Source organism: Labrus mixtus, chromosome 1, assembly GCF_963584025.1.
Source record: "Labrus mixtus chromosome 1, fLabMix1.1, whole genome shotgun sequence".
NCBI classification, from domain to species: Eukaryota; Metazoa; Chordata; class Actinopteri; order Labriformes; family Labridae; genus Labrus; species Labrus mixtus.
In genome coordinates, this window is record NC_083612.1 from 33,991,334 (window position 1) to 34,014,497 (window position 23,164).

At 41.5% G+C, this 23,164-nt stretch overlaps 1 protein-coding gene across 2 annotated transcripts in view; it reads left to right on the forward strand.

The window, feature by feature from the left end:
* adamts17 (ADAM metallopeptidase with thrombospondin type 1 motif, 17) overlaps window positions 1–23,164 on the forward strand; it is a 99,642-nt gene that overhangs the window by 43,989 nt on the left and 32,489 nt on the right. For both annotated transcript variants that reach the window (XM_061042860.1, XM_061042869.1), the window contains exons 8-14: window positions 9,636–9,741; window positions 13,774–13,914; window positions 16,635–16,785; window positions 18,690–18,791; window positions 20,141–20,286; window positions 20,901–21,070; window positions 21,693–21,820. In XM_061042860.1, the coding sequence (XP_060898843.1) occupies window positions 9,636–9,741; window positions 13,774–13,914; window positions 16,635–16,785; window positions 18,690–18,791; window positions 20,141–20,286; window positions 20,901–21,070; window positions 21,693–21,820 (944 nt within the window). The remainder of the gene's footprint in view (window positions 1–9,635; window positions 9,742–13,773; window positions 13,915–16,634; window positions 16,786–18,689; window positions 18,792–20,140; window positions 20,287–20,900; window positions 21,071–21,692; window positions 21,821–23,164) is intronic.

Genomic DNA, 23,164 nt, shown 5'->3' on the forward strand with positions numbered 1-23,164 from the left:
GTTAAAACTCAAGCCCATTCCAGAAAGAGAGGTAAATAAATTCATGTTAATGTTACTATGGTAACTGAGTCTGTGAACCTAACCTGGTTGAGAGAAGGTTTACTTCAATTAACCCAGAGGTTCTCTCAGTCTCCTCCCTCTTACAGAGCCAAAGTCAAGCTTTCATTTATTCAATCATTCATACAAGAGATTCACCGTTTGAAAAAAATTCCAGGTTGTTTCATAAAGTCTGTTAGGCATAGATTACTGTATAAAATGTAGGCCTTCTTTTATGTTGAACATGGCATATCCTTATGTTGAAGCGCCTATAGATGAAGGGGCGGCATTACTCCACAGGGAGGTACGTTTATGACGGGCGAGGATATTGAGACCCGGCTGGATGTGTTATCATTTCCAGATGACCACTTATTGGAGCATTACCCTTTTTTTTCTTCACACTCTATCTGCAGAATCTTATTCAGCCTCACATCACCACCGTGGATGTGCTCCAAGCATTTACTATTTACTTTGAGTCTATTATGTCTAAGCCTTACCTGTTTGAACTTTGTTCTTATATTTCATTTCAAGCTGCTTCCAAGTCTGCTTTTCTCCCAGCTGAATTGTACCTATATGAAAAAAAAACATTATAGGTTCAATACCATTTTACCAGATTTTATCTGTAATAATAAAAGTGTGATTAAATATTAAATGAATGGACAACATTCATACCTCAATGACTCAACCAGCAATTTTCAGCAGCTGTTTTTTTTCTCTAAAAATATATACTTGCCGTATGTCTACAAGGACTTATTTGTGTCACCTGTTGCCATGGTGAATCATGGTATTGGGTCTCCATTAATGGTTGGTTTTAATAGTGGTGATGCATGTGCTGAACCTACTCAGAGTTGATTGAACTAACTCAAATCAGCTATTCTGGAACAAGACACTCAGCGTTTTCCATCTCATGGTTAGACTTGTTAGAGTTAGACTTTCTGAAACAGGCCCCTGATGGTTTTCAGTGTTTCTCAAAAAAGATGAAGATTTACATGAAGATGACGATGAAGCTTCTCTACATATTAGCATACAGGCTAAGGGATGTATCTCTTTAAAACAAAACAACCTCTCAGTTATTGTTATGATTATTCTTACTTGTATTGCTTGTATTGTATCAACATAGATAGAAATTGTAAGCAAGAAAAACTATTTCATCCCCTTGTCTCTCTCCCTCTGTAATGGTTAGTATTCACTTACTGTATATAAGTCTGTAGGTATGTAATGATACCTTGCAATACAATTGAAAAGCAATAAAAACATGGACAATTTCAATCGATGAGACAAAAAACATATTGCAATACTTATTTTAACCAGCAGAGGGCATTTTGTGCTTTTTTTTGCTGGATATCAGCTGAAGAAAGGAGGCATGCAGACATGGTGGAAGTCAGCGATTTTGAGGTGGCAAAAGCACTGTCTTGTTTAAAGGAGGGTGTAGATGTAAAGTGACTAGAGAAGACAAAACAGTGTGTAAATATTACAAAAGACTGAGGGCGACAAAAATAACACAATCATCATGAAGTAGCAAGTAAAACAGCGCCTCCCTCTAAAGCCTGAGATACCTGAACATATTAAAAAAACATACACTGTGAAGCTCAAAACAACAAACATGTTAATAACATACATGCAACTTTACTTTGTCAGCCCTAGCTGGGTGGGTCACCCAGTAATAGTCTGTGTCGGCAGCACTGCCTTGTCAGACCGTCCCCTCCACTAATCCCTGCACACCTGCCCAAATGAATGTGTGTATTTACGCACGAGTTGAGGTGAGTGAGAGAAAGCGACCTGTTGTGCAAAAGGCCATTCCAGACTTACAGTATATATTGGCTGTTCTGATGCAGTGTTTCCAACCAGTCTGTCCTGTGCTTAATTTTGTTTGGGGGTTCTCGCAAAAAGGGGCCAGATATGCAGGGGTTGAATATTTTGTGCACAATCTTGCACTTCATTCCAGGCCCTGACTTATGTTTGTGCCTTAATTAAGTACCTAATTTAATGGAATCCCTTAACTAACAGACATACATAAATCAAATACTGCACAATCTGCCATACTTACCTAAATGGCAAACACTTGGAGACTACAAAGATTTAGCACTGACCAAGTTGCTCTATTTGATTTTGGGGTCACTTTGGGCCAGACATACATGACATCTGTTGTTCAGATAGAGCTTGTTCTCAAAGAGTCTATGCACTTCCCAGCAGGATGCAGACCTATATCAGTTTTATCTCTGGCATCCGAATCTCAAAGTTTATTTGTTTTGAATTATGTATCCACCGCAGGTCCCGCAGGGTCACCGAGTCTTACCCTACATAGAACTCCTTCCCACACATTATCACTTATTATCAGCAGAGCTATGAGGTAATGGAAGTAGATCAGGACAGAGGCAGCGCTGTGTGTTGTGCAGCATTGTGGCACCTCCTTGCCATGCCTGGCTCTGCTCAGCTCTCTCCTACACCATAATACTCTCAACCTGCTAATCGTCGTGCACAATGAGAACACTCCTGCTCTTTGTTTGAGCAGGCCCAAAGTGTGTGACCTACTTTGAGCCTCACTGTAATCACAGCACTCATAAAAGGTCCTGCTTCTAAAGCCCTACCACCCACATTTCCCCCTCCCTGTTTCTCCTCTCCAGGCCATCTCAGGCTCTTTCATGTCACAAGGCCCCAAGATTTGCACAAGTAGAGCAGTGGAGCAGTTATTTTCATAAGACTCTGAAGACCTGTGAGGTGTATGTTGAAGACCTGGTTTAACAATTGTACAATATACCCAGGGAACTAAGGATACTTTGGCATTTTGTTGGCATTCTTTCAGTTGGATCGTTTATTGATAACAATGATCTGCCTATGTAAGACACCACTGATGTACTTAACAAGGTTACACATTGGGTAAACATAGGCACAGAGATTGTCTTAGCCACTATGGATGTGGAATCACAATGAACATGATCAATAAACATTGGTCATACAAAATGGCTTGCAGCTCTTGGATACTAACTGAGAACAAGCTCAGAATCTGAAGCGCCACCTGCTAACTTTTTATTGACATTGACAGAATAGACTCTAAATGATAAAATCTTCTTAATACAAGACAAGGTTTTTTAACCGGTTAAATAGCCCATATTCTGCCCTTTTTGGGGTTCATATATTTAATCTATGTACCTACTTTTGTACGGTCACAATAGCTAAAGTCCGAAAAAAGTGTCTGTTTTCATGTACTGCTCCTCCTTGCTCCCTCTACACTCTGAGTCTGTCAGCTACGCTCTGCTGAGCCCACACTGTTAGACCCCACGTGGGCCAAGTCTGCTCTGATTGGTCTGCCGATCCGCTCTGTCGTTATTGGTCAGTTGCTCAGCACGCGTCTCGGAAATTTCAACATGAGCTGCAGCGCTTGCCACAACGAGCCAATGGGCTTAGATCAGTGATCTCACACTGACAATGACGTCGGACTGACAAATTTTTATCGAGGGGGGCTAGAACCGAGCGTTACATGCAGCTAATGCTACAGCTAACAGGAGGAGGTAGGAGAAGCCGTGTTTCTGCGGACTTTGAATTTTTGCACATAGATGTGCCTAAACATGCACAGGACACTTGGAAAACACACTAAAGGGCATATAAAACCAGAAAAAGCAGAATATGCAGTGTTTCCCCTAGGTTTACAGCGTTGGGGAGGTGGGGACAAGCCGACATGCCGACACGGCGACACGACGACACAAACACTTGAAGGAATCTTGGTGTTCATGTGTTACTTTTAATGGCAGCTGTCCTTTTCTGCTGGCCCGACCCCCCCCAATATAATGGTAGGGGAAACACTGATATGGGACCTTTAAAGGATGTGCTATGGGGAACAAAGAAGAACAAAAAGACTTCTACAGGACAGACTATCAGAACACAAATACGCCATCTGAACTGGGGTGAACTACCCCATGGCAAGACTTTACCTTCAATTTCACAATAGCAACCCAGCCACATCCCAAGCCTTCAGTATAGTCCACATCCCATCTTCCCTAAAGGTGACTGACAGAAAAACTGAACCAGCGGACAGCTTTTTATGTGTTTGTGGATAAAGTTGGAAATCAGGGGGAGAGACTGGGGTATTAAAATTTGCAAAGGACACACGGGTTGGACTCAAACCCAGGTTAGTGTTTAAGTGTAGGCGATAAATAAAGACAGTGAGAGGGAGAGTGTTACATTGTTGTCAGGACCGAAGCAGCAGATCGTGGAGAAAGAGTGATCAGCAGCTATAATAAATAGCAGGACAACGTTCAGTTTAAGCTGTGTGTGCAACAATATACACCCAACACTTCAACAGTCGAGCTGGGCATGTTGCCGCTTGTTGTTTATTTTTTAGAAAAAGTTTTTATGCCATTTTGCCTTCAATAGCTAGGACAGGATTAACAGCTGAAGAGAGACGGGAAATGTTGGGAGAGAGAGAAAGAGTGGGGGTTGACCTCTAGCAAAGGGCTGAGGTTGGATTTGAACCCATGGCAGCTGCGACATGGAATATTGCGGGACTTAAGCGCTAGGCTATTAGCGCCCCTGTGTTTCTGACTATGGTTGATACTCTGATGCAGGGAAGTTCAACACTTTTCTATACAAAGGGTGAAATGCTCCCAGAAATTGAAAAATAAAGGAAGGGATGGTGCTGCATCAGTTGCCACCATTATGGTGTGTTTTGTTGATCTGTGTCATGGTCGCTGTTACTCTCATAAGAGATAGTAAGGATGCAAAATTGCTCACTCCAAAGCAACTCAGCTCCAGAAAACAGTGCTATAGCCACAGCATGAAAAACATGCAAGATGATGTAACCAAGGAATTATACTCAATTACATTCCTGGGCAATACATTTTGTCATCAATCTCACCACCATGTGGATTTAACTGAGCTCTGTCGGGATGAGATGTTGGATCTGTGTGGTAAAGGGTGGAGGAGTACAAGTTCTCCACAACTGGATACAATAAAAGAGCAAAGTGCATTGAGCAGATAAACTTTAATGGTGTATTTGCTGTAGGATGTTATCTTTTAACAATTTTCTTTTGCAAATTACAATGGATCTTTTTTTGTTGCAAACAATTTCCAAAATCCACAAATGCATGGGGGGGTCAGCAAATGTGTGTCACGGTGTATTGTTCGCCCTAAGTTCAGTCTAGCAGGCTTACAATGGTTTTTGTGAGTCTGCCTGTCCTTGCTGGTAAGTATCTGTCAATAGAACTAGCACCCTTAAAATTGTATCTAATAAAATACACTACACAATTTTCTGTAAATGCATGATAATGACTCAATGAGGGAGAAAGGCTGTTAATGAGTGGCGTCGTCAGCCAGATGCTGGGTATCCAAGAGTGCTTTGGGCAGTGCAACAGCCACTTGCAATAAACAATGAGTGAGGGCTAATTTAGTGGGCAGTAAGTCCATAATAGTACTATATGGCGCATGAGAAAATGACACCTAGAGGATTTTTCTCCTTCATTAAGTCTTCTGTGGCTGATGATGCAGAGAAACAGTTCTGGTCGACAGACGAACCTTTGATGCTTAACTTCATGTGTGTTAGCTCTGCACAGGTCGTCTGTGCTGTTTGAGCAGCTTTTTGCAACCAAGAGTGTGTGAAGAAACTCAACATGTTGTGAGGTTTTCAGCAAGTTTGACATCAAACCTATACACTTGGGTTAATATTCCATCATTTCAGCCTACTGTCTCCTGAAGTCATAACTGCTGCTGGAAGGTTGTTCAAACCTTTTTCTAATAATGTTCTCCAGCAGCAGACAATACAGGCTGACTGATAGGAGATATTTAAAGAAAGCTGGGCCCTGTCCTCATATTAGCTGACTGATGGAGGTCTAAAATTAAAAAGACAAAGCAGAAGCTTTGAGTCAGTGGTGGAGGAGGGTGGGACTGGGGTCCAGTAATATTTGTAGCAGTATCCTATTTCCTGTGTTTGCTTTGCTGGAGCAGATATGTAACTGGGAGATTAGGGCTCAATGGGATGTTGATGTTAAACAAGGCCAGACTGGAGACTGATGGTTGACTTTGTGCTGAGAGGTGACGCTGAACTGAGCCCGAGCAGCGATACAACAACACACAGACACCGTGTTGTTTCAGTGTCAATGGGAGGGCTGAGGTTATCTGCTTTATACACTTCATGAGTGTATCTGCAAACGGCTGAAAGTGTCCTTATGAGTGTAGAAGTTGCTCACCAGAGTAAACAGAGTTGTAGATTGGATGAATGGATTTGAGTTTGCTATCATTTACTCCCATGCCACTCCCATGTTCTGTTTGTATGTCTCTACACATGCACAGTGTTGGATGTTTTTGTTTGTTATCATGTTGTCTCTGCATACGAGCTTAGTTAACACAATGTGATTATTAGTGTAATTCCGATACTGAACTGTAGATGGAGTCTTCGCTTATGCTAAGCATATAGACGTGCTCCAGGTAATTGGAGCCAGGTGTGAATTAAAGGCATACAAGTTTTTGCCCGTGTCGGCGTTCAGCATATGGGCGCTTACTTTGAGTTTATTTGTTATATGTTTTCTATTGTATTTAATTTAAAGGCAGGGTTTGTCATTTTCTTCAGATACACTTTTTAAGTTTCTGTTTGAAATTGTCTTTAGGTCCTGACAGAAATTAATAATTCACTGAAAAAGGAACAAAGAAAATCTGTCTTCTGTAGCAGTAGTAAGCCTGTAAAAACTTGGACCAGTGTCTGCCAAGAGGTACCAATCTGATGAACCAATCACACGCCTCCCAGTCTTCCTGCTCGTTCTCTACCCCTTGCGTGCACTAGCCCACACTCAAAGTGCGCCACCGATGACAGAGTCAATACTGTGAGTTTCCTCACCGCTGAATGAGAAATGAGACGATGTAGGTTCTACACATTGCAAGCGATGAGTTGAGTTCCGCTTCTGGAGCAACAGCTCTCATGCATGTAATGAGGGGGCGTGACTTTTGAGGGAGCACAGAGGGGAGGGGGTTGGTGAAGACAGAGCACTGAGGGAATGCTACTTTCAGAATCAGTCTTTAATGGAAATTAATTAATTAATTTGTTTGGATTATTGGAATGTTCTTGAAATAAACAGATTGATGTATCACATTGGTTTATCTGTTTGTACTGAACACATATCCGGAACACATCAGTGACTTATTTGTGCATAGAGATGTAGATTAATTGACCTTATTTATCTTACTTATGTGTCTAAGTAAGGTATGTGAGTTAGTGTGCATTACACTTATGTCTGTACTGACTATGCAAGATCATAGCCACAGGTCACTGTCCATTAATGGCTATTACATAATTACAATCAAACATCAGCATGTGATCATTTCTGCAGATCTGACAGGTTGGACCTTAAATGTTTAAAATTGGTGAGTTTTCAGATTATCTCCTGAGTGAGAAACATCAGAACATTGCAGGGCAGCAGCAGAACCAACGATTTTACACTGATGAATCATTATAGTCATTTCTTATTGGTCCATAACAATTCCCAGAATAGTGCCCGTTCATTTGTTTTCTCATGAATCTCAGTTCAACAGTAGATAGCAGCTTCACATGGGCTATTATTTCTGAAGCATTTATATTTTATTTCTGAAGCATTTAGTCAGGAGATCTAAACGCTAAGTGGCTTTAGAGACACAGTATTAGGCAGATTTGTCACTCAAGTAGACATGTTTGATCTATTTTGGAGAAATAATTGTCAAAGTAGTACTGATGGGAGCCTGTATGTCATTAGTGCGGATTGGATTATGCCTGCTTTGATGTCCACACAGACTGTTTCTCCTGTACACTAAACGACTGCTGAAACGTAATTGGTCAATACAGCTGGTTCTACAAATGTACCACAAACAGAAACCAGAGCATTTCAAATGCTGAAAATACAGACCCTTGTGTACAGATTCTTTTGTAGATTCTATAAAAGAGAAAAAGTTCCAGTGTAACATTCTGATGGTCAGTGTAAAGACTGATCAACGAGTCAGGTAGATTTATCTGTGACATCTGCAGAAAGTCTAGATTTTGTCTTGCAGAATATCGCCCTGTTGACAACCAGCCCATCTGCAAATAATGTGCTTTACGCTGATGATCAGCTGATGTGTTTCTGTCATGTTGCATCAATTCAATGCTGGAAAAGCTAGTACACCTAACTCCTGATTCACTCAGATCACAGGGGAGGCCAATGTGACATAAAAGTCACCAGGGTCAGTTTATGGTGAACAAGTGTTTGCAAGTGTTTATGTGCAAGCATGTGTGCATATTTGTGTGTGTGTGTGTGTGTGTGTGTGTGTGTGTGTGTGTGTCTGTGTGTGTGTGTGTGTGTGTGTGTGTGTGTGTGTGTTTGTGTGTGTGTGTGTGTGTATGTGTGTGTGTGTGTGTGTGTGTGTGTGTGTGTGTGTGTGTGTGTGTGTGTGTGTGAACAAAGCATCTCGTTCAGGCTGACTCAGGCCTGTGCTGTCATCACTTGGAGCGCCGAGCGTCCAGGATTCAGCAGCTCTATGGAAAGCCCTTCATGTTGTAACGGCTAATTAGCCCAACATAAATGGCCGGCCCCGCACCGCTAGCAGGCCCGCGCGGCGCTGTGAGTGCAGGGGCCTGATGAGGATTAATGGCTCTTTTGAGGCTGTCTGGCTGGATGTGTTGCCAGCTCTGTGAGCCAGCCACATCACTGTTTGATCAGCCAGCGTGCCCCTAACGCCGGGTCAACAGCCAGCACCAGATAACGCAGCGCTGTGGATCGCAGCTCTTTGTGCAGGGGCTTTAGTCTCAGAAGTGCTGGCTTCAACGGATCTTTGATGCTGCAGAAAATCTCAGGCACGCTCTGACCTCACTGTCACGCTTTGTTTGATTCACACAGGCTTTTTGTTGCCTGCCGCCGGCATCCAGTGTCATTCAAAGACAATCTGAGCAGCTTATGTAGGACCAACTACGGCAGGTCATTTATTCTAATTAGAGCTGCTGATACTGCCACAAATATGCAAACATATCTACTTCTGTGCCAGGAACACTTGTGCATTTAAGTATGAGGAAATGTTGCCAAATATATAGATGGTCGATCGGTTGTAATATTGAATGTTAAATATGGTGCAACATCTATGCCTTCCTTCCTCAGTCATATTTTAAAAAATCAAGGATAACAATCACAAGCCATTTACACTTATTCACTCCTGATAATGTCTAGGGGGTGGGGGGGCGACCCTGGGTGGAGGGTCTTAGGTTTCAGGATATGCGATGTCAACAAGTCAGAAAGTTTCCTCAAGGTATTATCTTCCTGATTGCGAGAAAACTATGGGGAGTGTGAAGTTGGGGGGGGGGGGGGGGGGGGGGGTTAGACCTGTTGCATCAAAAACACGTGCGTCTTGTTAAGTTTTCTAAAATGTTGTTATCCTTTTTTTTAGCTTGAATAAAGTGGAGGTCTGTCTTTAACCTCTGATGACACATCTCTTTTTTTGTTTCTTAGTCACTGGATTTTATGTGTTTTAATATGTTCAAATACATCAAATGACATAGAGACTCGGTGGACACTGAATGCATCACTCAGCATGTAACCTTACCTCGTCCATTCATGTCAAACCCTTTTTGTTACTGTTCAATCTGCAGCCCTCTGATACACTGCTGTGTTTTTCAGGTATTGCTTATCTGGGCGGAGTCTGCAGTGCGAAGAGGAAGTGTGTGTTAGCTGAGGACAACGGACTCAATCTGGCCTTCACCATCGCTCACGAGCTGGGACACAAGTAGGTTTCACTGCCACGCTGTATGGTGTGATCAGACTGCTTCTATACTGTCCACGATGCTGCTGTGTAGGGGTGTAACACCCGAGTCCCACTGTCTGTGATGTTTTCAGAGTTTTCAGAGTCCTATCTTCAGTTTGTTTACATCGTCGGGACGGCCGGCTGACTCCTCCCCTCACGTATAAAAGTTGTTTAATTGAGGGACTAGAGAAAAGAAGAATAACATACTGTACTCACTGCTTAACTGTGTTTCTAGATCACGCTCATTTCAGGTAAATTTACATGCAGTGTGAAGATACGAGCATAATAAAGATCACTAGCATTAGCATGCTAACACAACAATGCAGCGCGAGTTGTTTCGGTTTCATGCTGGTGCTCAAGGGCGACATCTGCTGGATCAAAAAATCACATATAAAGCCTTTAACAAACCTTTAAGGCGATGCATGAAATGGTTAAACTTTGCAGAAGCTCCAGTTTCAGTCTCCTGTGTGTGTGTGTGCAGGAATAAAGACATAACACATGAATGATCACTAATACATGATTGTAAAGCTTCCCTCATGGCGCCCCTACAGTAAATTAGCATTCTTATCACATTCATGTCTGTTCATGACTTTGTGCTTAAAACCTGGAAACATAAAGTCTACATATAAAGCCCTCATTGACAGCACAGGAACACATTCACCTGAGAATCACAATGAAGTGTGTGAAGCTTTGCAGCAGCTCAGACTGTGCCGACCCCCTCAGGACACACATACACACACACACAAACACACACGCACTTTTACTGAACGGTTTCTGCTGTTCCAGGTTTGGGGGCCAGAAAAGGTACCAGGCTGGCACACACTGATTCTGATGCTGCCAGTGTGTGTGTGTGTGTGTGTAAGTTATGGAATAAGTGTCACATCAGCACACACTGGTACACACACACACACACACACACACACACACACACACACACACACACACTAAATGGAATTATTGTGTTGTGTGTGTTTTAACGAGCTAATGCGGTCGTATAAACTGTGAGCTCAGGCTGGCATCGTGTCCTGGGTTTTAATGGACCTATGTTTCACAGACACAGTACACCATGTTATACGAGATGAACACTATGATACACATAAATATACACCTATACAGGCTGTTTCTAAATATTTATCCACTAAGTTTACTATTACCAGTGGGATTTTCAAGCACAATCGGAGAGGTAAAACACAACCATTACGGCTGCCAAAATACATTTTCAAGTTGACGCTAATGGTGTACTTAAACAAGGAGGTCTGTACTGTTCCCAAGCATGTTTGACCCCCAAAGTCCAGATCGTTTTTTACTAGTGTGAGTGCTCCATACTGTGCTCAAGAACGCTACACTTCCTTGGCCCTGGCATGTTTGGAAGAGGTTGGCTTTGGGACAGTATAGTTGCTCATGCATGAGCACAATCATGGGGAAGGCGACATGGACATGACGTATAGTCGATCCCCGTCTTGCATAGTGGAGAAATCCAGGATTGTAAGAGGGCTGATGTAAATCAAACAACTCAAAATGAGCCACAAAGTCAGTAGAATTATAATCATGTTCTCTCTGTGCTGCATATCATACTTAAAGTTTGAGAGCACTCAACTATGGAAGCGATTAGTGATCAAAATTCAAATGATAAAGCTAATTTGAAAATTCAAATGCATTAACAGAAATTATTTTTAATTTTCAGAATATGAGTGTATTGTTTGACTCAAAAATAAAATGATGACTAATTTATCTAATTTGAATTTTAGTTTTCAACTTCAAAAATGCACATTCTTTGACTAAATTAAAATGAAGAAGAAAATGGCACTTGCTTTATCATTTTAAAAAATGCCCCGCTAAATTTGTATCATAATTCAAATTAAAAAGCAAATTTTAAAATGAAAATACAGTAACAGAAACATGTTTTAATTTTCAGATTATAGGTGCATTATTTGACCTATATTTAAAATGAATATTCAGTCATCCAGTTTGCATTATACTTTTACTCTCTATGTCTGCATATTGTATGACATCATTCAAATGAAAACTAAAAGGTCTTTGGCTTTTCGTTTTCAAACTTGCCATGCTAAAAAGTGATCATAATTCAGTGGACGGCGCAGGAAAGTGACGTCAGACTCCAGCTCCCAGGCAGGCCAGTCTATGAGGCGAGCGGGCAGAACGGGCAGAACGGGCAGAACGCGCAGTACGATGTCCCTCCTTTAAAAGAAAGTGGTGTATCTCTCTGTTTGTGGGAATATCATGTTTTTGTTTGGATCAAGGATGACATAATCCTTCAAGTATATTTAATTTACTTTTATATATCCCCCGCCCTGACCAGAGTTGCACAGTCCTCCTGTGGGAAACACTGATTGAAATAAAGTGAAACCTTAAAAACTGTTTTGCTGTTCTATGTGTCTCTTTTCTTTGACCAATGTGTAGTCAGACACCTGGAACAAAACTGTCTGTTGTCACAGACACTGCACTATTCTCTGCAAGCGAATATAAAAAAAATATATAAATATGATTCAATTCAGCTCAGTTTGAACCAGAGGAGAATAGTCTGCATTTGTGAATTATTACTTTCTGAGTCCGTGCCTGCTGTTGAGAACAGGTTGTTGTTTTTAATTTGCAAATGTAGGTCATGGCATTGGTTGGAAACTCACACACACCCACACACACACACACCCACACACACACCCACACACACACACACACACACACACACACACACACACACACACACACACACACACACACACACACACACACAGAGTGTCCAAATGAATCCTCCTGTTCAACCCGACACTCCGCCCTGGGTTGCTGTATATTATTATCTGTCTCCAAGAAATGCATTGTGTGTGAACAGATTCAATGATGCATTGTGGGTAAACTATTTCTGTTGGAGCCTCATTCAGGCTCTCTGACTCTGCTCAGTTGTTATGTTTCAAATTTGTAATGGTTAAGATGTGCTTTCACTGCAATGTGCAGGTTTGTTCATCTCACACAGTATCCAGTGACTCAGAGAAACAGCAGTAAGGCGAGGCAAGTGTATTTATACAGCACACTTCAGAAACAAGGCAATTCAATGTGATTTATAAAAACATTAAAAGCTTTTTTTTTTGTAGAAATGGGACAGTGAATACAGTTGGAAATCAGAGAGAGAGAGTGAGAAAGGGGCAACAGGTCAGACTTGAACCCAGGCCGCCCGCTTAAAGGACTACGGCCTCCGTACATGGGGCGCGCACTAACCATAAAGCCTTGAGTATACTCCCTTTTAACTACAAGAATGAGAACGCTACACATCGTATCCTGCAGTGGTTTGGAGCGTTGGTTGTTAACGTACTCAAAAATTAACGCAAAATTAACCCTCGACCTTCTGGTTGAGAGAAGACGACTCTAGCCACAGCCGCCCCAGATCATCTCTACTTTGGTGTTTTACGCAGTCTGATTTATGTGGTGCGCCCTCTAGAGGGAATCCTCCAGTAACACGCGTTGTACCTAGGCTAAGTGTGTGAACATTTACTTTAATGTCGCAGCAGGTTGTCTACGCATACGCGTTGTTCAAAGCAAGTATATTTGAGGCCTTAGGCTACCAGCGCCCCCTACAGGCAACATATTATATTAAATCATTCAAACAAGCAAATTAAAAGCCAAGACAAGATATATATAAAAAAAATAAAAAAACACAAGACAGTGATATAAAGACGCTTAGAGGTTAGTGTGCAGCGATTCAAAGCTACAGACCCAGAAACACCCTGTTCTGAAAATAGAGGGCTTTATAGGAATGCTAAAACACAGGATTGGAGTGGCTTTGTGGCATGAACCTTCACATGCTTGTTTTGGGGACCTCTGAGACTTTGTTGTTGTGACCTCTCAGTTTCAGTACATTTTGATTCTATCGATCATTAAAACTCACAGAGACTTTATCGCTTTAAAAAGTGTGTAGTATCCAAAAGTGTCAAACTTTCAACAACTTTACTCCCGTCCATCTCTACTTCTCTTTAACACAACTGTATCTGTGTCTCAATCTTCAAGCATGGGAATGAGCCATGACGACGACCACGCCACGTGCACCGGTCACTCCCACATCATGTCTGGAGAGTGGGTGAAAGGGAGAAACCCCAGCGACCTGTCCTGGTCCTCCTGCAGCCGCGATGACCTGGAGAACTTCCTCAGGTGAGAAGCTGCTAAAGTCAACCAACGTCCATCCAAAAAAAACGCAAAAAATCCTTTGGACAGTTTGTTTGTCTAAATGACATCAATCCTTTACTTCCTGTCCATGCTGGTTGGCTGGATACACCAAGTAGTTAGCCTTTTCCCCCAATTTACATTATTTTCAGTATGTTCAGTTGATTGTCTAATTCTTTAAATTAAATAGATATTCCAGTCAACGAAGACTTTCCCACTTTGAATCCATTTTTACAAATAGTGATGTATTTCTTTATACGCACATATACATGGGAGTGAACATTTTCAAACATGAACACTATCGAGGCCAAACAGAGAAACAGGATCACCAATGCTCGTCTTGACAGTCCGACAATGATTGCAACAACCAACAACAAATACAGCCTGAAGTATGCTTCTGCTCATACAAGAATAAAGGTCAACCTGTTTTTTGTAATTAGGACAGTATTGGCTGCATTCCATATTGTGCATTCTGGGATGTCAAATAAGTAGGATGAAACGCTGAATGGTTTGGTGTATTGGGGTCCAAGTGGCTCTCCTGTTGACTTTGTCTTTCCCGAGCTCTTCATAGAATAGAATAGAATTACTTTATTGATCCCAAGCTGGGAAATAGTGGCGTTACAGCAGCAGGTTATCCAAAGACACAATATTAGCAAATAAACACAATATAATATTAAATACAAAGTAAATAAGCACAAAAAATATCAAAACTAAGAATGAGAACATATACAACCAGGATTTAGCATTACTAGTCTTAAATATGAAAAGATTAAATACAACATACTTTGCTGGAGGTAGATGTAAATGTTATAATTGAACAGTATTGACATGGGGAGCTGTCCAGAGCTGTGCAATCAGTGATACATAAGTTAAATTGCAGGAGTGTAGACATATTATCAGTAGAAACTATTCAATATAACAGCGAGTAGACAGACAAATGAAGTGAACTTGAGTGCAGAGATAATTTGTAAATTTAACTCATTCCTCAGGTCCAGGGTCGGGCTCAAAATGTGTTTGAGCAAATAAATAGCAAATAAATAATATCTTTGGGAGCCATAGTGTTGCGAGTCTTTGTGCATTATATCTAGGGATTTTTTTACGACTCAGCACCTAAATAAGAGATGTGCGTCTGTTTGCTGACTGTTTCTGCCAGTGCAGCTCTCATGGTAAAAATAGTGAGGATCACAGATCGACCTAATCCTGGTCACATTTGACTCTGGCTTCCATGCACGCTTGCTTCAATGCGTGTTCTGTCAATTATTCTTATGAGTGCAACCCATATTCAAGGCCACAGATATTAACTACCAAAATATAGTTGGACAAGCCCCAAAAATTGTAATGTGCCACACGTATCAGACAAACCACTTTACGGCGTCAGAATAAGACCCTTTGTCTTCAAAACCCCCCAGGACTAAGTAACTGGGACCCCAAGTCCCCTCTCCGGGATCATGTACAGTCAACAGGAGACTGAATCCACAAAACACCTCTCCCTCTGTCCCTCTTCTTCAGGGTCCAGTCAGCTCATTGGGTTGAAAAAGTCTAATGATCCTCTCTGATGACACCAGTCTGCTCACTCTTATTTATTTCGGCGTCTCAATGAAACAAGTTTGTCAACAAGAAATTGACCTCACATGTGCCTATTGAGACGAATGTTTTGATGTTTGATAGAAATGTTGGAAGGAGTAACAGTAAGTGCCAAAATACATTGCAGAAAATAATAAGGACTTGAGAATGAAGTTGTTTCTGTTAATGGGGTTGACACTGAAACACTGAAGTTTTTTTTTTCCTGATTTCAAAATGACAACAATGTTCTTCACGGTGAATGCCAGCTCGTACTTTCAGATGTTAGAAAGAAAGAAAAGTTTAAAAAAAATGAAATGCACATAAACTGTACTGATCATTTTTGTCTATTTGAAAAATGTCTCGTCAGTGGGGTTTGTTACGTCGCCATCCAAAATACAAACCTTAAAGGAAATATGTGATTTTTTACACTTAAATATAATATAAATCAAGTATATCCTCTGAAAATAACTCTGTGAGTCATGACTGTCTACAATGGGTGTAACACCCGAGTCCCACTGTCTGTGATGTTTTCAGAGTTTTCAGAGTCCTATCTTCAGTTTGTTTACATCGCCTGGACGGCCGGCTGACTCCTCCCCTCATGTATAAAAGTTGTTTAATTGAGGGACTAGAGAAAAGAAGAATAACATACTGTACTCACTGATTAACTGTGTTTCTAGATCACGCTCATTTCAGGTAAATTTACATGCAGTGTGAAGATACGAGCATAATAAAGATCGCTAGCATTAGCATGCTAACACAACAATGCAGCGCGAGTTGTTTTGGTTTCATGCTGGTGCTCAAGGGCGACATCTGCTGGATCCAAAAATTGCATATAAAGCCTTTGACTGTGCAAACTCTGTAAATAAATGTTTCTTGCACCCTGTTGGTTTTGGAAATATCTAATAAGATTTCCATATAACCGGCATATAAATAACTATTATGTTTTGTTTTCATGTTCAGCGATGAATCCCGCTCTGCTGCGAAAACAAAGAGAGAGCGGGAGATGAGTCTGTGTAGGAGCATAAAACTGCTTCATGATGGAATGAACACTGCAGCCCTGATCTACGATCGTCAACACATTCTAATCACTCATGATCTACTATCGTTATATCGCACACCCACGACCTGTGTGTCTTTCTAAACAGGACCAAAGCAAGTGCCTGCCTCCTGCACACAGACCCCAGGAGCAGGTACCAGGTCCGGCTTCCTCCCAAGCTGCCGGGCATGCACTACAGTGTGGACGAACAGTGCCAGATCCTGTTTGGAACCAACGCCACCTTCTGCAACAACATGGAAGTATGACACACTTCATCAGCGCTCGAGCTTTAAATGTCAACGATTATTCACTTCTTGTAATGCTTGCCTCTCCCAACACCAGGTGTGTGATTCATTTTTTAAGGTTTTATACGAGGAGTTACTCCATAAAAGGACAGCAGTATAAATGCTGGCATTAAAAAAAGGTTAAAAGAATTTCATGTTTAAAAAATAAGTTATTGCATTTTTTTTAAGATAGGTATAGTAAGAGGATAAGAGGAGGAAATCAGGAGAGTGAGAGAGTGGGGAAGGACATATGGGAAGGGAGCTGCAGGTTGTAAACATGATCCCTGGCCGTCTGCTTGAATGACGATAGCCTCTATACACGGGGCGTGACCTAACCGCTAGGCCATCAGCACCCTGATATGAGGAGTTCCAAAAGTTTTTTTCTGATTCAACATCAACATTCAACATTGTTTTAGGATTTCATATTTTACTGAACTTTAAAAAGTTAACAACTCACCCGAGAGAAGTTCTCTGGTGTTCTGGCCCTCCTCTCTTAAAGTCTTTCTATGTGATTTTTCACACTTAAATATAATATAAATCAAGTATATCCTCTGAAAATAACTCTGTGAGTCATGACTGTCTACAATGGGTGTAACACCCGAGTCCCACTGTCTGTGATGTTTTCAGAGTTTTCAGAGTCCTATCTTCAGTTTGTTTACATCGCCTGGACGGCCGGCTGACTCCTCCCCTCATGTATAAAAGTTGTTTAATTGAGGGACTAGAGAAAAGAAGAATAACATACTGTACTCACTGCTTAACTGTGTTTCTAGATCACGCTCATTTCAGGTAAATTTACATGCAGTGTGAAGATACGAGCATAATAAAGATCGCTAGCATTAGCATGCTAACACAACAATGCAGCGCGAGTTGTTTTGGTTTCATGCTGGTGCTCAAGGGCGACATCTGCTGGATCAAAAAATCACATATAAAGCCTTTAAGTTCATCTTATTCTGCTGCAGTTTAGCCGTCGTAGTGTGGGAAACACTGATGGATGTAAACTGTTACAGGACTGGTTGGCAGAGGAAATCAAGCACGAGGTGGTAATCCCTGTTTGTTGTAAAAATACTTGAGATTCCAGCAGACGGACCTCTTGTTACTCAAGCCTGATATTAAGCAGGTTGCTGCTGTTTGCATCCACCTGGTCGCGACTTAATTATATAACTTTAGCAAAGGAAACACAGTCCAGCTGAGCTCCAGGCATGTCATTCCACTGTGAAACATAGAAGTAGACTAAAAAGAACCTTCATGAGTACATGTTTGTACTCTGTATATTTAGTCTGTAAAGGGTTGAACTTGTTCAAAACATTCCATGAATTCTCTGTTTGTGTTCATAACATTTATTTACCTTCACTGCAGAGAAAAGCACACATTCTATTTTTAAAGCAAACAGTGCAGCGCAGACTTCTCCGTCTTATTTTTCATGCGGCTTGCTTTGAATGCAAACTCGACAGGTGTACAGATGTTCTGTATGAAGCCCCCTGGTGGCTGAAAGGATCTTTGCACCAAAAAGGCCTTTTTATTTCCTTTTTTAAAAAGTCACCAGCCTCCCTTGAAAGAAGTTGTTGCTGATCTGCTGCTATGTTCATCTGTTACTTTGATTGCTACAAAATGTTATGTTCAAACTAACCGAGGAAAGACCAAAGTCACACGCAATCATTCGTTCACTGAAACAGCGAGCCGATTAGAGAACGAGAGAAAAAGTAAAGCAGGATTGTGATAAGTGTGACACAGATCTGTTGTTGTACATCCAAGTCATCATAGACATCAATGCTGCTGTTTAAAGCCACATTGGTATGAGAATAACCTGATATTTATGAGGATGTGTGTGTGTGTGTGTGTGTGTGTGTGTGTGTGTGTGTGTGTGTGTGTGTGTGTGTCAGCACTTGATGTGTGCTGGTTTGTGGTGTTTAGTAGAAGGAGACTCGACCTGTAAGACTAAACTGGATCCTCCTCTGGATGGGACAGAGTGCGGAGCAGACAAGGTACAGCTTCACTTCATCCACAGCTATTTTCACATTAGTCATGCACCCATCCAACTTTGTAAGTTCTGATACTGACACAGATAGCCGGGCTTTATCTGCTGACACAGAGTTTTCGATCTGATACGAGTGTTTAATTAATAGCTTGTATATTCTTCACTGTGAGGATGACACTGTGAACCGTTTATGTGTGAGGCAGCATCAGGCTTTTTCTAATTAGTCAAACAATATGTGAAATAAACAAAATGTAAAGGCAAGGCAAGTTTATTTCTATAGCACATTTCAACAACAAGGCAATTCAAAGTGCTTCACCCAAGACATCAAAAACATCATGACAGAGGAAAGAAAAGAAACATTCAAATAGAACATTTAAAAATCACTGAAATTATTAAATCTGAACATATGTTCAAATAAAAATAATTCAAATGAAATTAATTGAAATAAATAAAGTCAAAATATAAAAAGAGTTCAAAGTTACAGTGCAGAGTTAAAGTTTAAAATCTTATTAAAGCTGTTTAATGAAAGGCAGCTGTAAACAGGTGTGTCTTCAACCTGGATTTAAAAGAGCTGAGAGTTTCAGCAGACCTGCAGTTTTCTGGGAGTTTGTTCCAGATATAGGGAGCATAGTAAACACACTACGTTGTGACAGCAATCTTCCCTGAACTCTGTGTGCCAGTGGCACCTCTCACCCTCTGCTGTCTGAGTGAACCCTCGTTTACTGAGAGCTGAATTATATGCATACAATGTATGCTGTACTGGGGAGGTTCCTAGCCAACTATTCAATTAAGTCAATGACATTTATTTATTTTATTTTTTAAGCTTTATTTTTGGGGCTTTTTGTGCCAATAATGGAGAGATAGGACAGTAGATAGAGTTGGAAATCAGGGAGAGAGAGAGTGTGGAATGACATGTGGGAAAGGAGCCACATGTGGGATTTGATCCTGATGAGCCGCCTGCTTGGAGGACTATGGCCTCCATACCTGGGACTAGTGATGCACTAACCACTGTGCCACCAGCGCCACATGAAATTTAAATGTAAATTCAGTCTAACCGAAAAATCTAAAGTTGAAAAAACACTCAAGCGAAATGCAAAGGACCTAAAAGCACACTGATGACAGTGACGTAATATGTGCATGTGCTTGTTGTAATCACAGCTAAGCATTGAACTGAATTAGATCAGCCCATTGTCACAGATACCCAATCAAATCTATTTGAGTCAGTATTGGATCAGTGCATCCAGAGTACAATTTTTTTCAGGCAGCCAGTTTTTGACAGAAGAAGCCTGCTGACAATGAAAAGTGTATTTTAACTGTGTGTGTGTGTGTTTGTGTGTGTGTGTGTGTGTGTGTCAGTGGTGCAGGACAGGCGAGTGTGTCAGTAAGACACCCATCCCTCAGCATGTGGATGGTGACTGGAGTCCATGGAGCCCGTGGAGCATGTGCAGCAGGACCTGTGGTACAGGAGTCCAGTTCAGACAGAGGAAATGTGACAACCCTCCGTATGTCCCCGTCTCACTGCCTGTCTGTGTGTCCGTCTCTCTGCGTGTCAGTGTTTTTGTCTGTGGATGTGGGAGAGAGAAATTGGATTGCATGTGTAGGCAAACATTCTCCACATTGCATTAAAAAATGAGCTTAAATTCCTGGGGTGTCTTGTTTTTTCATATTTAAACCTAAATCCAATTTTGCATATTTGGTTCTAAATGACTGAAAGTCTTGTAAGCAGGACAACTTTTTAGTGGAAGCAAATGATGGGAAATTTTTGGAGCTATTAGCGGCTGCAATCCATTCTTAGTGAACCAGTACATCAGATTGTTATACCAAACATCTGTCAACAGAACAGAAAGGATTGTTTCAAGAGGTTGTTACAGCAGACCTTATTGAGAGACACTCACATACCTCACAGTCTGTGCGTTACTTGTGCCTTGAGGGATCAGTTTGTTTGTTGTGTAACTGTGTATTATTGTGTTGTGTTGGATGTGAGTTAACCCTTTAACAAAAAGGTGTGTAACTAATAATTGATGAAAAAAACTTAAAAACAAATGTGTGTGTATGTGTGTGTGTGTGTGTGTGTGTGTGTGTGTGTGTGTGTGTGTATGTGTGTGTGTGCGCTCAGTCCTGGTCCTGGGGGGCGACACTGTCAGAGAACCAGCGTGGAGCACAAAGCCTGTGAAGGCCCCCCCTGTCCTAAGGGGGCCCCCAGCTTCAGAGACCTGCAGTGTCTCTCCTACGACCGCCATGCCAGCAAGAAGAAGGGCAGCATGCTGACTGCTGTTATTAATGACGGTGAGACACACACACAAATGTCCACTAGAAGCTTCATTCTCCATTAGGTCCCATATTAATAAGTACAATTTTACAGCAGAAACAAACATGCCTGATACATTATTTTAAACATATTATCACTTTTCTTTTTAGGTAAATGCTGCACGGGGTTGAATTAATTAATTAACATATCTGTTTTGATTATATTGAGTAATACATTTTGCATAATTAGAGACATGACTGAGTTTATTGACAGTGCGAGTGTGTTGGAGCTGTGTGTCAGGGTAGGGTAGACGCAAACGAGAGCAAACTGCCAATAGCAGCACTTCATAGGCGTGTTTGCACTTAAATATCATTTGTGCTTTCTGCTTTGTAAATAAGAGCTTGAGAGGAAGCAGACAGTGGGTGCAATTTGTTCACAATTAATGGAAGCTGCAGCAACCCATTCTCAGTGAGTTACCCCTCAGTGTTATGGGAAATAGAGAAATGTATGCAGAACTTAGCATTAGCACACATTAGCATTTCCCACTTTACAAATAATTTCATAATCCAATGGATGGAAACACCACTTGTTTACTTTACATCTTGTGTGTGTGTGTGTGTGTGTGTGTGTGTGTGTGTGTGTGTGTGTGTGTGTGAGCAGAAAAGCCGTGTGTGTTGTTCTGCAGCCCGGTGGGTCGAGATGTGTCGGTGCTGATGGCTGACAGAGTGATGGACGGGACGCCCTGTGGACCGTATGAGGCTGACCTGTGTGTTAACGGGAGGTGTCAGGTACACACACATTAGAGACATGTACAATATTATAATATTATAATACATATCACAATCAGACTGTCTTTGGCTTGGTGGTTGAAGTCACAGTTCAGCTACGTTTCTGTTCTTAAGTGGTGACATAGTCCTCTCAGCTGATGAACATGCTCCTCTGCACACACACACAGAATATTTTTATCGTGTAGCGCTCCTCCAAGTCTCAACTGTCTTGCAGATGATTGACAGCAAGCAGCTCGGAACACTTTGCTGAGGTAGGGTCAGACAGAAGCCACATTTTTTAACACTCATGCTAAAAGAACAACGTGAATCAAAAGATCCAAATGGAAGCAAATTAGTGCTACAAAAAAAAATCGACTCCAACTAGAAATGCAGTGGATGCTAAAGCTGAGCAACATTTCGCTCCTCCTGACACCCTCAATCTGCATCAAAAGACATTTGCTGTAAAACCATTTACATTTTGAAAAGTTGTTTGCTCGTCTCGTCTTCAGTTTTAAAAATCTACATAATGTTGTAGCTATTTAAAAGTTTGAGCATTAAGATATATTACAATACTTTGTTTATTCATCGCACAAATCTTACCTAACGGTTTTCTGGCTTCACAATAAAAGATCACACAAAGCTAGAAAAATCAATAAGTAAACCCAGAGTTTCTACGAAGCATGTTCACAAAAAAGGGGCGGAGGTCACAATCATGAGCGAGCGTGATGTCAGCAGATCGTCATATTTAGCAAACTGAGCAAACTATAGCCTGTTAAAAAAAAATGAAGTTGTTTAACACATAGGAAGCTCCAAATATTTTGGCTTCACTAAGTGAGGAGATCGTCGGCTGTCGGTCCCAGTTGGACCGACAGTGAGCGATCAGTGAGTCCAGCTCCGTCACTACCCATCAGCCCCAGTCCGCCTTTTCTCATCCGATTCGACATGTTGAATCTGCGGCTGTTTCGGTCGGCGCGGTTGGTGAGAGGAAACGCTCTGATTTGCTGTTCAGAGGTTTCATTTATCTCTTCATTTATTTTTTCCACTAAAAGACCAAGGGCTGACAACACCAGCGCCATTTTTAACTTTTTATCAGACATTATTCTCGACTACGAGTGGTGAGCGACAGCGGTGTGAAAATGGTCTTCTTGTATCATAGCAACGGACTATACCGCCCCCTGCTGGCATGGGGCGTTATTTCCTCTCTCGAATGCACAGAACGAACATGGTGGTTGGCCGTCGGCTGTAGTCTTTGTGGTGTGTTCAAGTGCAACTTCTTGGCCAAGACAAAGGCGTCGCCACTTTGCCATCCGCTTGGTGTGCCAGGGCCTTTATGGCTTCACACACACACCCAAACTAAAGAGAGAA